This window comes from Typha angustifolia, chromosome 12 (assembly GCF_048772165.1).
Source record: "Typha angustifolia cultivar Huaian chromosome 12, ASM4877216v1, whole genome shotgun sequence".
Classification (NCBI taxonomy): domain Eukaryota; kingdom Viridiplantae; phylum Streptophyta; class Magnoliopsida; order Poales; family Typhaceae; genus Typha; species Typha angustifolia.
In genome coordinates this window covers 8,439,259-8,453,299 of record NC_133250.1, presented here as the reverse complement: position 1 = coordinate 8,453,299, position 14,041 = coordinate 8,439,259, and the positions used below count along the sequence as shown (strand labels likewise).

General features: G+C 36.4%; 2 protein-coding genes across 13 annotated transcripts; both read right to left on the bottom strand.

Annotated features, from left to right (window-relative positions):
• Positions 1–1,725: 1,725 nt before the first annotated feature.
• LOC140772121 (amino acid transporter AVT6A-like) lies at positions 1,726–4,802 on the bottom strand. The gene is made up of 5 exons (XM_073114028.1): positions 3,919–4,802; positions 3,377–3,529; positions 3,033–3,236; positions 2,370–2,835; positions 1,726–2,141 (listed from the first exon to the last, which is right to left on the bottom strand). The coding sequence occupies exons 1-5, from the start codon at positions 4,313–4,315 to the stop codon at positions 2,009–2,011; spliced, it is 1,353 nt and encodes a 450-aa protein (XP_072970129.1). The 5' UTR covers positions 4,316–4,802; the 3' UTR covers positions 1,726–2,008.
• A 3,538-nt stretch (positions 4,803–8,340) lies between these two features.
• LOC140772296 (transcription factor bHLH62-like) lies at positions 8,341–13,367 on the bottom strand. Of its 12 annotated transcripts, none has more exons than XM_073114294.1 (9): positions 12,470–12,856; positions 11,808–11,945; positions 11,060–11,710; positions 10,752–10,964; positions 10,598–10,663; positions 10,453–10,521; positions 10,289–10,360; positions 9,937–10,131; positions 8,341–9,648 (listed from the first exon to the last, which is right to left on the bottom strand). In XM_073114294.1, exons 3-9 carry the CDS (start codon positions 11,708–11,710, stop codon positions 9,514–9,516), a joined length of 1,401 nt encoding a protein of 466 aa, XP_072970395.1. In that variant the 5' UTR covers positions 11,808–11,945; positions 12,470–12,856; the 3' UTR covers positions 8,341–9,513. The 12 variants fall into 12 exon arrangements, 10 of the variants coding, with proteins under 10 accessions (XP_072970395.1, XP_072970393.1, XP_072970392.1 ...); XM_073114299.1 differs by having other exon boundaries at positions 8,343–9,648; positions 11,821–11,945; positions 12,466–12,854; XM_073114293.1 differs by having other exon boundaries at positions 8,343–9,648; positions 11,821–11,945; positions 12,470–12,854.
• Positions 13,368–14,041: the final 674 nt, after the last annotated feature.

Here is a 14,041-nt window from a genome sequence, read left to right as displayed (position 1 = left end):
CTCTGCTAGTACTATTCCAGCAAAGTTTCTTTTAATTGTGCTGGAACCAGCAACAAGCTGCTTGTTTTCTGTAAATTTTGTTGTGTAATTTGGTAGGCATCTGGCTTGATGATTTATTCTGTCTTGTCCTGAAATAATTAGAAATGCTCAAATGGCAGAGGAAAGTGGAATAAAATTTCATTGATGATGACGAACAGGCTACTGAAGTATCGAAAACCCTTGGCGACGAATTTGTGCTGTTGTATACATTTATCAATCAAGTTCATAATGTTATTTATCACTCAGATTCCTGAATACAAGTTGTTATCAGCTACCATATAGAAGAGTTAAAAGTAATTATAGATGTAAAATGATTTCAATACTCTTGAATGAAAGTTTTTACAAGAGTTAGATTTTTACTGAGCAAAATTTATTATTTACAGAGCGATTCAAAGTATCTTTCTTACCCTTCTAATTGATATGCCATTTCCATCATGTGTTTCAATACTACTATTAAACCTCAGTGCCTTCCGAAGATCTGACAACTGAGTCAAACTTTATATATATATATATTAATTATTTTATCCGAAAGTAATTTACTAAAGTGCAGCCAATCTGCTACTTATGTGATAACAATTAATCTCAGAGGGTATTTTACCTTGAAAATTAACTCGGATATTGATCTGCCAGCAAAACATTAAAAAGGTCAAAAAGCAGTACTTCACTCCACTTTCCTAGGCATCATCTTCCTATATTCCTTCACCTTCTCAGGAGTCGTAGAGACAATGCAATGAATCAGATATGGGGACCCTTGCTATGTCAAAGGGGTAAAAGCCAATTTGTCTGGATCTCCAATGGCCCTTAGCTTCTCTCTCTCCCTCTCTCTTAATAATGGAATGGTGGTGGACCTGCCTATGTCCAGATACTGTACAACATTTAAAGGTGTCTTCCCCTCTTATTATTCTCTCTTGTCTCTTCCTCTGTCTTCACATATGCATGCATACATAGATACGTACGTGAGTACCACTCTGCAGTAGCTAGTGGGACAACCATCCAGAATTTTATTCCTATCCAAGTAGAAGGACAAAGTTTGCCTAACACTTTACTCTCTGAGTTTTGACCTCCTATACTTTTCTTTTTTACTCCTGACCGGGAGAGCAACTCATCTAAAAAATTTCAAATCCACTGAGAAAATTACTAAGTACGGGAGATTAAAATTTTAAATCTTTTTTTTAATACAGTTAATTAATTTAGTATTTTTGTCTAGTACTAAAATATTAAACTGATTAGCGTTTTATTAATCTTCAATAGTTATAGGGAACAGTTGCCTAACAATAAAAATACTGAATTGATTGATATTTTAAAAAATACTGATTAGTTTAATATATTTATTAGTATTACAATGAATTATATTCCATTTAATAATAGTCTATTTTGATAAATAAAAATAAAAAAAGGTCTACTTTGTTTAAAAATTCGCCAAATTCTCACATATCTCTCTCTCAAAAAAGGACTAATTAATAGTTCTCTTCTTTTGTTTTTCTAATAAGAAGAGTAACTTCTCTCAGTCCCTATCCTAAGCAATCAATAACAACTTGTTCTTAAAAACCTTACTTAATAAGGGTAAGTGTCCCTTTTCCATTATACAAGATTGCAAGTTCTAGTTATTCACAACCAAATAGAGTCTTAATGTCTTAAAATTTAGATAGGCATCATTCGAGATTCACATAATGAAAAAAGAAAAAGGAAAGAGTAAAATCAAGCACATATATAGATAAGTTTACATTATGATATCTTTACATTTCCAGTTCCAGCTTACATTAATGCATAATTGTTTCAATTCACCTGTACATGACTTCCATGCAACTCAACCTACATATTGAGTTGATTTATTTCTGATGATCTAGACTGCACCACAGCATAGAAATACCTATAAAGTTGTCCAAACATTACAATATACTCAATTAGGCAGGTGTCCAACAAGAGCTGGTGCCCTCTTTCGAGTTTCTCGACTCGATGACGAATGAGATCAGGCCTCCTTTTTCTCATGAAAGATGGAGAGAGCATCACTATATATAGCCACAGCATTTGATAACACAGCAAGCACAATCATAAGGACGGATAAGATCTTGTCACGCTTTGTTGCAATTCCATGAGGATCCCTGAAACGAGGAATAATTTCGACATTAAATTCTGGAATGTAAACGGATATTTCTGCAGCAGGTCCCAACTCTCAAGATTAGGCTACTATAAGTAGATTGAAGCAAAAATTACTTTCATTCCTGCTGTTGAATCTCAGAACCAAGTCAAATTTCTGCTATAGTTTTAGAAATACTTAAAATGATATATTTAGAGAATAACAATAAACACAGTAAACTATGGGACCTTACCTAAGGCAAATGGTGGCAGGAAAGATAAAACCAATGCAGACAGCTGCAGTTGCACCAGTAAACTGGAAGGCATCCCAAATGCTGGGTATGTAGATAGCAGCCAGATAGATAATAGAGAGGAGCATCACCGTAATGAAGCCAAACCTCCGGTTATCAAGAGACAAATGCTTTGCTGACGGAAACATGAGACCGTCCAAGTTCAGCCGAAGAGCAAAGAAGATGATCGGAAATACAAGCATGATGTGGACAGCGTAGCTGACTCTCACTACATCATTGAAAAGAGAGCTATATGGAATTCCAAGGTTCGAGTCAAAGTTTGCAAGAACATCGTCTAAGGTGGAGTCACCAAAGAGAAGGAAAGCAAAGAAGCTTGTGGCTATGTAAATACTAGAACAGAGGACTAATGAAGTTTGCACTATTGGTTGAATCTGGGAAGAGTCTTCAAGCTCATTGCTGATGCTGTGAACTGCAGAATCATCATAAGAAGTTGCAATACACAAAATCAATAGGTAGGTAGGTAATATAGTAGCATCGGAAAAAGTTAAATGAAGCATAAAATTGTCATCAGCAATCTACTTGACCAATTACCTTCATCTTTAAGTACAAGATGGATCATGTGTGTAATATTACAAATTAGAAATTGCAACCAGAATAACAACTTACCATTGTAATGGCAGATATAGGCAGTGACAAGAACAGGGACTGCAGTAAAGAGAGACCAAACAGATGATAAATCAGTTACTTGTGGAAACAATCTGGGCATTGTTACATTTCCACTCAGCAATTTGATAATAGCAATTCCCGCAGTAATAACAACAAAAACAATCGCAAGACCAACTGATAAGGCTGATGTGTATCGCAACGAATCTACAGAGAAAGATCAGATTCATAAGGAATGCTACATTAGAAAGTATAACATGAAAGTTGCAGATGCAACATTCAAATAAACCGCAACAAAAAAAATTCATTTCCAAAGGTACAGTATGAAGAGATTAGTTGTGACTCACCCACACGCTTAAAGCTTGTTAATGGAGCAAACACAAGAAGAGTTGTAATAAGAAGAACAAAAGCACGACCAGTCCACCAGTGTGCTCCAAACCATCCTTCTAAGATGCCATAATGATGAACACCACTTGACGATGTTCCAGAGAGTACATCACCTTGATAGTGCAATAAAATAGCGTCAGCTAGAACAATAGTCATCTGACAGAAATATGCAAAACTAAGCTTGAAATACGTTTGTATTTGCCAAACATTGGTTTCTCTCAAGACGTTAAGATATATAACACCAAACTAAGCTTTATGATGGCTTTCCGGAAACATGCTAGGAGGTAAGCTGCTGCAAAATATAGTTCGCTATGAAAATGTAGGAATTAATGTGATATTTCAGATAGATACAACAATAGCAACACGATAGTATCCAAAAGCAATACTAGCATTTAAAGTAGACAAAGCCTTTCTGATCAAAAGATCCCGGATTATCATAACTTACAATACAGGCTATCAAATGTAATCTCTAAAGTTCATGGTGGAAATTTAGATAACATACCAATTATAATCATGTACACGATCATCATACCAACATTGTTAACTACAACAGAAACTTGCAAGAGGATTTTTCCCATCCTTCCAAACGCAACCCCCATAAGTCCACCATAAGAAGGAGTATTCTCAACACGGCTGAACCTGACTAACATCTCAATTGAAGCCTCAGTTAGCAAGGCAACAAAGATGATCATCACTATCCCCGGAATTAGGCCTAACATTTTCATGGTGGCAGGAAGGGCCATGATCCCAGCTCCAACAATACATGTGGATAGATTAACAACAGCTCCACCAAAGGAAGCTCCGCTGAACTCATGAAACGCCTCATCTTCCACTTTTTGGGTGGGCAGAAGGGGAGCAGTCTCATCTTGAATCTCCTTGTTTCTTCGGCCCCCCTTCATCTCAGTTGGTGCAAGTATGCCAATTTCGGTACTAAAAATTTCCTACTGCGGGATTGTCTCAAACAGGTCACAGACCAAACGAATCTGATTCAAACTCTAATAAGTGAATCAAAGTTCCAGTTTTTCCTCTGGAAACCACAGAAATTCCAACAATCTACGAAGCGAAAAAAAGAGAGGTAATTTTGGTATGGATATTCCACTCCAATATGAAAGCTAAAAGGTTTAAAAGATTGAAAAGAACGACTATTTCTATCAATATCCAAACTTTTTCACCAAAACAACTTAAAATCAAGAAAAAGCAAACAGTCGTCAAAGCAACCAAAAAAGAAAAGAAAACAAGATTCCAACAAATACGGGTTTGTAACAAATAAGATTAAGTCTACGAAATCGAGCAAACTGGAAAGTATATAGCGCCAAAGAATCGAAGGAACACCACACACAAATCCGGAACAAAATCCAGAAGAAGAGAAAAAGAAAAGGTAGGCAATGAGCCTTCCTCTCCGCCTTACCCCAAAACTATATAGCGCCAAAGAAGTCTTATCGTGCGGTTCACGTCTCTACTCCGATCCCCGTCACCGTTTCGACTCCATGCGGAGAAAGCACACCGTAATTTCGATCGCTTTCAAGCAAAAGGTGGGCTTTTTATTTTTTATTTTTTTTCCAAATAGGAAAACTTTCAGCACAGTTTGTCTCTATCGGTGAGTCGAAATCGAGCGGGTCCCCCAGGGTATCTGCGATCGACGGGATCGGAAAAGAAATGGAGATCGTCGTCTCTGCTCCTTTCTCCGGCCGTCTCGAGCGGGTATCTGGGAAGAGAGGTAGTCTAGAATCTAAATCGGAAAAACCTGGTACATATTACGGAAGTCGAGGTCGATCGCTCGCTGGCTCGCTGGTTCCCCTGGAACTGAGTCCCTCCCTCTCTCGGCAGTCGGCTCTCGACGTGGCGTGTCGCCTTTTGCTGCGCACGTGCTTTTGGGGGATGAAATGACGAGATTGGTCGGTGGTCGGTTTCACGAGGCTCCGACTCTTTCGCTTTTAATAATGGGTGAGTGGCATTTAAGGAATTCGACAGAGATAGAAGGTCATATACTTCTTTTGTCCTTCCAATGTTGTCCTCGTTTGCGGCGAGTTGATATGACATGCATGGCCATGAACCCCCATGAGTCGTGGTAGTATAATAACAGCGTGACTTCTAGCGTTTGGAATTTGTTGTCATTAAAAAAAAGAAAAAAAAATGGTGAGTATTTTAATCTATCAGCTTAACTCGTTGAAGTTGTATTTTATTATATGATTCTATGCATTTTACCCCCCCTTCTATTTTACTTAAAATTACTTTACATTTTTATATAATTTTTTTAATTAAATTAATTTTTATATTTATGATTAAAAATAAAATCGTTAGACTTTTCCGTCCGGCACACTAATCATTCGAATCAAGCCTAGCTGAGCTCAAAGATTCTAGCCCATTACTACTCACTAGTACGTGCAATATTGAGCTCGGATAGAGCATAACATGTTAGGCTTGTCAAAATTATTTCAACACCACCAAAATATTTTTATTGCTTTTCATAAGGGAATACTAATATAATAGTCTTCAATAAACTAAATTTTCGATGTGGGACAAAATAATTATGGAAAACAGGCGTGTGGGTCAGCATAAGAGGTTGACGGACTAGTTGAACCGAGCTTTCTAGTCGAGCCTGACATGTAAAGGTCTGACCTGCATCGCCACAACTAAACTAGGTTAGGGCTAGGCTAGAAAAGTGTATTCTTCAAATTGAAACAAAATGCAATTTTAATCTCTTCTATGTTCACTAACTCCGCCTAAGATTATGTCTCAACTCTAGTAGTATCTAATTATTATAATGTACATCCTTTACTAATGTCATCAATGGAATGAAAATTTTTTAAGCATCTTAAATACAAGGGTAGAAGATTCATAAGTACTCCAACAATAAGATTACTAATATCACATGAATATTATGGTAACTTGTACTTCTTTCTTGTTAAGTTTAGATGTAAAATGATAATTTATTAACAATTTTATATTAATCTAAACCATATGGCAAAAATTAATCCAACCTGATAATCCGATACGATAAATCAACTTTTAAATATGTTCGCAATTAGTTTAATCGAGTGCGGATCATAAACAACTCAACTTGTTCAACCTAATTATTAAATAAGTCACATTTATATTTTATTATCACAAATTATTTAACTCTTTATAATAAGATAACTCATTTATGAACTAATTAACCCGTTTATAATATGAAAAAACTTATTCATTTATGCAACTTGATAATCCATATATGATTTATGTGATTCATTTAATAAATAAATTGTGTTCGTGTTTATAATATCATCATCCAACTCGAAACTCGGCTAACCGGATCCAATTGACACCCTTATCTACTATCTGCAGAGGTAAAATGATATAGATAAAAATTTATGAGGTAGTTTCATATCAGGCATTGGGATAACTTGAAATTAATCTGAGCTTAAAAACACCTAACATTATGTACGACGATACTGCAATGGATTGCATAAAGATATTCTATTTTATTGCTTCAGTAAACCCAACTGAATCAATCTCTCATACTCTTCTTCTTTCGATATAACGAGGGTTCTCTCTACTCTCCAAACGTAGTCATCTTCTCCTCTCTCTCTCTCTCTATATTATTATTTATAAGTGGCGTCTTTGTAGCTATTAAACTATTTTAACTCTCTCAATTACGTGTGGGATACACCATACGCCCCTATTAATTACTTATACGTCTAAACAAAAAATGGATATAATGAGGGTATAATATGTATCGCTCCTGATTTGGCAGTAGCTCGTTGTTGTTTATATATTGAGGAGGACTAACTTCTTTGTCTTGATTATGATTAACTTACGAGCTTATAGTTTAAAAGAAGAAGAAAAGACTTCACAAGAATTAGAAATGGAAATATTCCAACTTTTATCTTTACTCCAACTATCCTATGGGCCAGGCTAAGCCATTCACATCCATGCTACTCAACTCCAAGTCTCTAACTTAGTATCAAGGCCCTTATTTTAGCAATAGTATATATCGCTGTAGACATGTATTTGTTGTTCTAATTTTATTTTATTGTTTGTTTGCAAATAATTAGTGTTCTTTGTAAAGTTCTTTTATATTTATCGATGAGTATTATATCATCGTAGCTTAATTAATAATGACTATCTTTCTATGTATTACACTTTTATTTTTGCTTATTTCGATATTTAGTGATATGTTATAACGGATCTATAACATTACTCTATTGTTTTAAGATTAATTAAATTCTAAACTCTTTGAACTGATGTTTATTTTTACATTGACTCTTTGTTTAGTTTTGTGATAACTTCATTCCTCAATTATTTATATCTCCTATCCCCTAACGGTACTAAATAGAAAAACATTAAATGACTATGTTATCTTCAACATCCTTTTTTTCTTCTCTCCTCTAAAATAAGCATAGAAGAAACTTAGAGAACCTGACATTAATTACTTGACAATTAAACATAATCGAGAAAATCAATGTGTCGCGTACGTGTGTGTGTGTGTGTGATACATAGAAAGTGGACTTTAATAAAGTGGCTATTTCTCTTAAAAGAAATAAGTTAAAAGAAAAGAAAAAAGTGAAGCTGTTTTTGTTAGATAAAAAAAGTCATTTGTTTGATATATTTTCTACTACCAGCATCAAAGCAAGGATGAAATTATCTACTTCCCACAAAAGAAGCTCATGATCACTGTCTAAAATGATGCATCCTTGACAGTAGAGCATTGATCAAGACATGTCCCAGTGGAACCCCAGACACAGGTGGTTGTGCTGGGGCATCAATCTGCCATCACCTAAGAATCCTTTTAAAGTTTCTGTGAGAGATCTAGTGAATCTACAGTGTTAAAGCTTCAAAGAAGCAAAATTCCAACAGAGAACTCATGTTATGACTATTGTCCAATAGCCTGCACAAGATCAGTAGGCTGGAAAATATATTCATCAAATTTATCTTCAATTCAATACAGCACTGTCAGAATGCTAAGTACTAGTGATCTTATCATATCAGACACACTCATGACTGCATCATGGATAAGCAGAGCTGAAGCAAATGACATGCTGAAACAGCTTTCAGAGCTTGGCAGTTCATCAATGGCATCGAATAAATTCGCATGTGTAGGACCACATGTTTTTTCTTTTTTTTCTTTTTCAGGATGGTCCAGGTGCCAACCACCAGTAGATCTTTGTCGGATGCCAATCTATTGAAGAATGTCATTAAAATCTGTGAGATGTCCAGCAGGAGGACATAAGCCTTATTCCAGTTGTACACGATTTGGCCGAAGGACCACAAGCTAATCATCATCCTAAATCAATAGCCATACATCATACTCTGCAAATCATATCAAGATAATTTTTTCGATTCAGTATTCTTGTGTTCAATTATTGGAGACAAGTATTTTAAAGATCATCATAGCATACATAAAAGAAAGACATTTTGACAAAAGTAGTGAAGAGCATGAACACAATTTCCTTCCAGGTTATACCAACAAATTAAGTGCCATATCATTGGGGAAATGCCCTATCTGCACCTGAACTGACTTCTTAACAGGTTCTGACATGATATCAACATATCACGAACGGACATCAAATTCCTGATAAAAGCAACTTTAAGCAAAGGGAGCAGTCTGCCATGAAGTAGAAAGTTAGTAGAGCAGCTATTTGAGATTTTTGATCCTAATTTGATCTCAGTCAACCAAGTCATTAACTTTGTAAATGGTACAAAACATACCATTTTGAACTCAGATATTCCTTACCAAGAGGTATCCGAAATCGTTTTCAGATTTGTGTTTATTAAATTCTGCAAAGCTCCAATCTAAAACTCAACCTAGTGAGAAAGCCCACTGTATCTTGACGTACATGACTTTTCTCTCTTACATAATTTCAATAGAGGAGATAATGCTGAAATATTAGACTAATTGTTGAGCAAGATGTCATCTTTTCTGCTGTACAAGAAGAAAATCTTTAGCATTATCTGATACATGTGTTGAGAAAAATTTCTTGTACTAGCACGAACGAACGAGCATATGCTTATGCTTTTTTTGCCTCTTAGCCACTATATTTCCAGTGAAAGAGCTTTGCATCTCCTCAAGTAAGATAGGTACATCAATCTGCTGCAAATGCACCAAGAAATACTAAGCTCAGCAAGGGTGATAGTTGGATACAGGATAGCCATCACGTGGTTTACTGTTTGTTTCCCGGGGACAGTAAGAGGAATTGGTACCACAATTCATTTCCATGACATTTTGGAGCTCACTACCCCATGCATTGCATATCTGTAGATATTAAACGGAAGTTAATAATGGAGAAAGAAAAATGAATCTCAGAACAGTTGATGAACAAGAACCATTAAGATACCAAACTGGATAGTGTCTTCATGATGGCTATACTTCACTACTGCAAATAACTTTAGTAAATCAGGCATTTTCATAGCAAGCAAGAGTGGTAGTTGGTCTCAGACAAAAATAATCTAGTGGTAGTTCTGAGTGGGGGAAACAGAGATTAGCTTTTGCATTTAAGATCTTCTTATCAAACAAAATTTATGGTACATTTGGTAGGTATACCTGAATATTAGCCTCTTTGTATGCATTGATAGCAGCAAATTGAGTATTAGCCACATGCCTACAGGCATCTGCAGGGTTTACCATGCCTATTATTCCAGCGGAAACAAGGAGTTGTTGACTTGGATGCAACTGAGGATAAATCATGTCCGGAGAGAAACCAACTATAGATGAGGAGCCCACATAGGACTGCAAAAGCTGCTCAAAAGCAAAATCGTATATAAACTGTACTGCTGATCAGAAGTAATTCAATTAACCCCAGTGAACCTGATTTGAGATGTTTGTAGAAAATATTATGTCTTATTATTGATCCCAAAATTATGGAATGACAAACATGTGTTGTTAAAGTACATACATCTTTAGATAGAATCCCTTCAATGTTGAGGTCTTGTTGTGGATTCACAGCAGCAAGCTTCATTGACAGAAACTGATAGGGAGGAGAGAAAGTATATGAGCTACTCCTGTAATCCGACATTCTAACTATATGATTTGGGATACGATATATAGCATGATGCATACCTCAATCTGCCGTTGGAGTGATTGAACATAGTTTATGATTTCATCCAGCATAAGTGCCTTTCCTGTGACCTACATTCACAATAACATTCTTACACAAGAAAATAGATATTAAATTGATGCAAAAACATCAGTAGATCTGCATTACTTTACTGCATCCCGGCACAAGATCTTGAAGATACTTCATTCTTTCGTTTATCTTTTCCCTTCGTACCTGAAAGGTAATTTAATCCAGTTGATTCCAAAAAGCATATATCTTAAGAACATGATGTATATACAGAAATTATTCATTGACATCTTACTCTTTCTGCAAGACTGTGGCTATTAGTTGCCTGTCCACGGCGAGCTCTCACATGAATGAAGTCTTCGTTGGTTTCTTCTGAGCTATCCTTGGCACGCTTACTGCTATTAGTCTTCGAGTTGTTATGCTCTACCTTCTGTTTAGTCTCAGAATTTTCCTTTCTAGTTTCTATTGGTAAACTTTGGACTCCTTGTGCATGGCTGAGTTTTACATTCTATATCACAACAACAGATAAAATGCTTGTCTTAACTGTGGCAATTAAGTCCCGTGAAAAAAGAAAAAGAAAAAAAGAATACTGTTAAAATTTACCTGATTTGTCCTCTTCCTCTTCTTTGCACAAGGATCATTGGTAGAAGAGTTCCCAGCTGCAACAGCCATATTATGAATCTCCTCTTGTTCACCTTCAGTTCCATAGTGTCCTTTCTCTCTTTGTTTCTCCATTGGGCTTTCACTGTTGGATCTACTGTCAACAGACACAGAGGCAACCTCAGCCTCAGGGAGTTCAGACACATTGGTTTCACTCTTGTGAGCATTAGGAGAAGGGCATGGCAATTCAAATGGACTGGAAAGACTATCACCGTTGGCGCATGAAAACCTCAAAGCTCGCTCAGCGAAAGTAGGAAGACTACCCGAAAATGAGGCTGGTAAGAGGAGTCTTCTGGGACTTACAGCTACTGGTTTTCCGACAGGCATATTGACGGTTGTGCTTGTATTGGATTGAATGGCATTTTCGCAGAAACTCAAGAGTAGGGAATTGGAGGATTGGTTACAGAGGCTAGCACTGGAAGGTTCCACCATGGAAGCTGGATGGCCCACAGCAATGGAAGGGATGGCAGGAACCATACCCATCAAGCATGTCCCAAATTGCCATTCAGCAGAATTATTGGAACTCTCTTGGCTCAACTGATCCTCGCTCCTCTTCTCCATTAATCCAAATTTAACATTTTTCCTAGCATCCATCTTTTTCGCTCGATTCCCAATATCATTCAGGTGATTGAACAGATGAGCTAATAATGAAACAAATAGGATGGATAAAAAATGTTCAACAAGTTAGCACCTGAATAGCTTACTTGAATCAAGCAGCCTCTTAAATAGCAGAAGCTAACTCATCAGGGCCAAATATCTTCTGAGGCAAATGAAAAGCTGAGCCAATCTATGAAGAATAAATCCAAGAAGCCATGAAACTGGAGCAGTCCTGAAAAGGGGAGGAGGAGCACAGAATCAAATCTATGATCCAGTTCTCAAAATGCTCCAATCTTGGAAGAGAATCCTCAAAAGGCACAAAATCCAGTTCACATCAGAAACCATTGGTTGCAGATATGAACAGCTTTATTAACCACCATTATCAAAATTAAAAGTTAAAAAGAACAGTAAACGGATACTATCCATGCCCTACAACTAGCAATGCTTGGAATAAATGAATGCCAAAAATTTGAGCAACCCCAGGAGGCTAAAAACCAAAAAAGCCCACGACTACCTGCGCGGAAGACCTCAAAGAACACGAAAACAGAACAGCGAGTAAGGGTGAAAAGACGAGGCGATGAGAGAATCCCCATTCGTCTCAGAAACAGGAGAAGAAACAAGAATGCATTGGTTTCAGAGAGCACGGAAGGATCCAGCCAAAACCCACGCAAAGACAACGCTAGCTCGAATTCAAAACCTCCCAACCAAATGAACTTAGTGCAGAGTGAGAGACGTGGGAAAACGAAAGATACCCACTTGAGATTCCTCCCCACCATTTAAGATTCTCTGCCTCCCATTGAAGCCTTTAGCCCCCTTGGAGGAACGGAAAGATGCGGACTTTTTCCCTATTTTGGGCTTTGAGACCCTCCTCCTCTTGCGGGACTAGCATGTCATCTTTATAGCTCGCATAGATAGAGATGGATGAAGAAGAATGGTACAACAAGAGGTAGAGCGAATTTAGAGCTTTGTGCTGCATTTATATCTCGCTTTGTAAACGAACGAGATAGGAGAACTAAAATGGAGGAAGGATGATTAACGACCACACAAAAGTATATACAATTTGAAAGAAAATTGAAACGTAAATCTCCCACTCTCTTTCCTCCTAATTTAAAAAATGCCATAAAATTACTAACCTTTTCATATTTTTAGATTATTACTTCTCCCGATAACTACTGTGATTGCAACCTGGACAATCTACTTTATTGATCATAGTCTCTCTCTCTCTCATCTCTCTCTCTCTCTCTCCAAAACAAGTACAACCAATTTGCAAGTATAATTGATCACTACTATAGATGAAAAAGATTAAATGGCCATTTTATTTTTAACATTTCGTTCTCTCTTTTCTGTAGATAAGCGCAGAGCGTCTAAAAACTGATCACCTGATAGACGGGAAAAAAAATTAAATTAAATGAACAATCAAGGAAAGGATAGTTAAAGGATTTTATTACATATTTAATGCATCATTGCATCAATCATCCAAGGGGTTTGGCGTAGGCTAAATTTGGGTTCCGTGTCTCCGTAGCTTTGGTACATAGCTAGACAACAAGAAGGCAGAACCGAATATTACATAGATATGATAAAAAGCTGATCCATATGGCATAGCATGTGAATTTGCTCTCATGATAAATTGAAAATGTTAAACATATTTTACTTATAAAAACTATCATCTTATTTTCAATCCAATAACTTTTTGGAACATCGTATCAATATAATAACATGCTGACAACTAATGGGTCTTCCTCATGTCACCACCACGTTTGCTATTATTTATACATATTTGAAGAACATCTTTTGGAGTAATCTATTTTTCTTTTAAATACATGAAAAGAGAAAGAGAAAGAGAGAGAGAGAGAGAGAGAGAGAGAGAGTCAATGGCAAATAGGTCATTTCAAGTAGGCATTTCGCAATAACAAGGAAAACATATTATTTTATGATAATTTTCATGTGTACTAAAAAAATTATTAGGTATTCATTAGTGTAATATGTTATGATCATTTTTATATCATTGCAGAATTATATACTTTCATAGTGTCAGAAAAGGTCTTTCTTTTAACTTTATATGTGGACAGGTCCCTAGTCTAACTAATAATCAAAACAAGAATAAAAAACCACCGTCTCTAATGAACTATTCTGATGCATGCCCTCATCTAACTTTCTCTTGGAAAGACTATTCCTTCCTTATGAGGGGGGTTGAAAACCTTATACCATCTTTAATCACATTCTCCACTCTATTCACATTCCAAGTGATCTTCTCTGTACATCAAATAGCATCTTTCAGTAGCTTTCATATACTATGTTTCAACCAAGCAAACCATTAACTAGTAGATA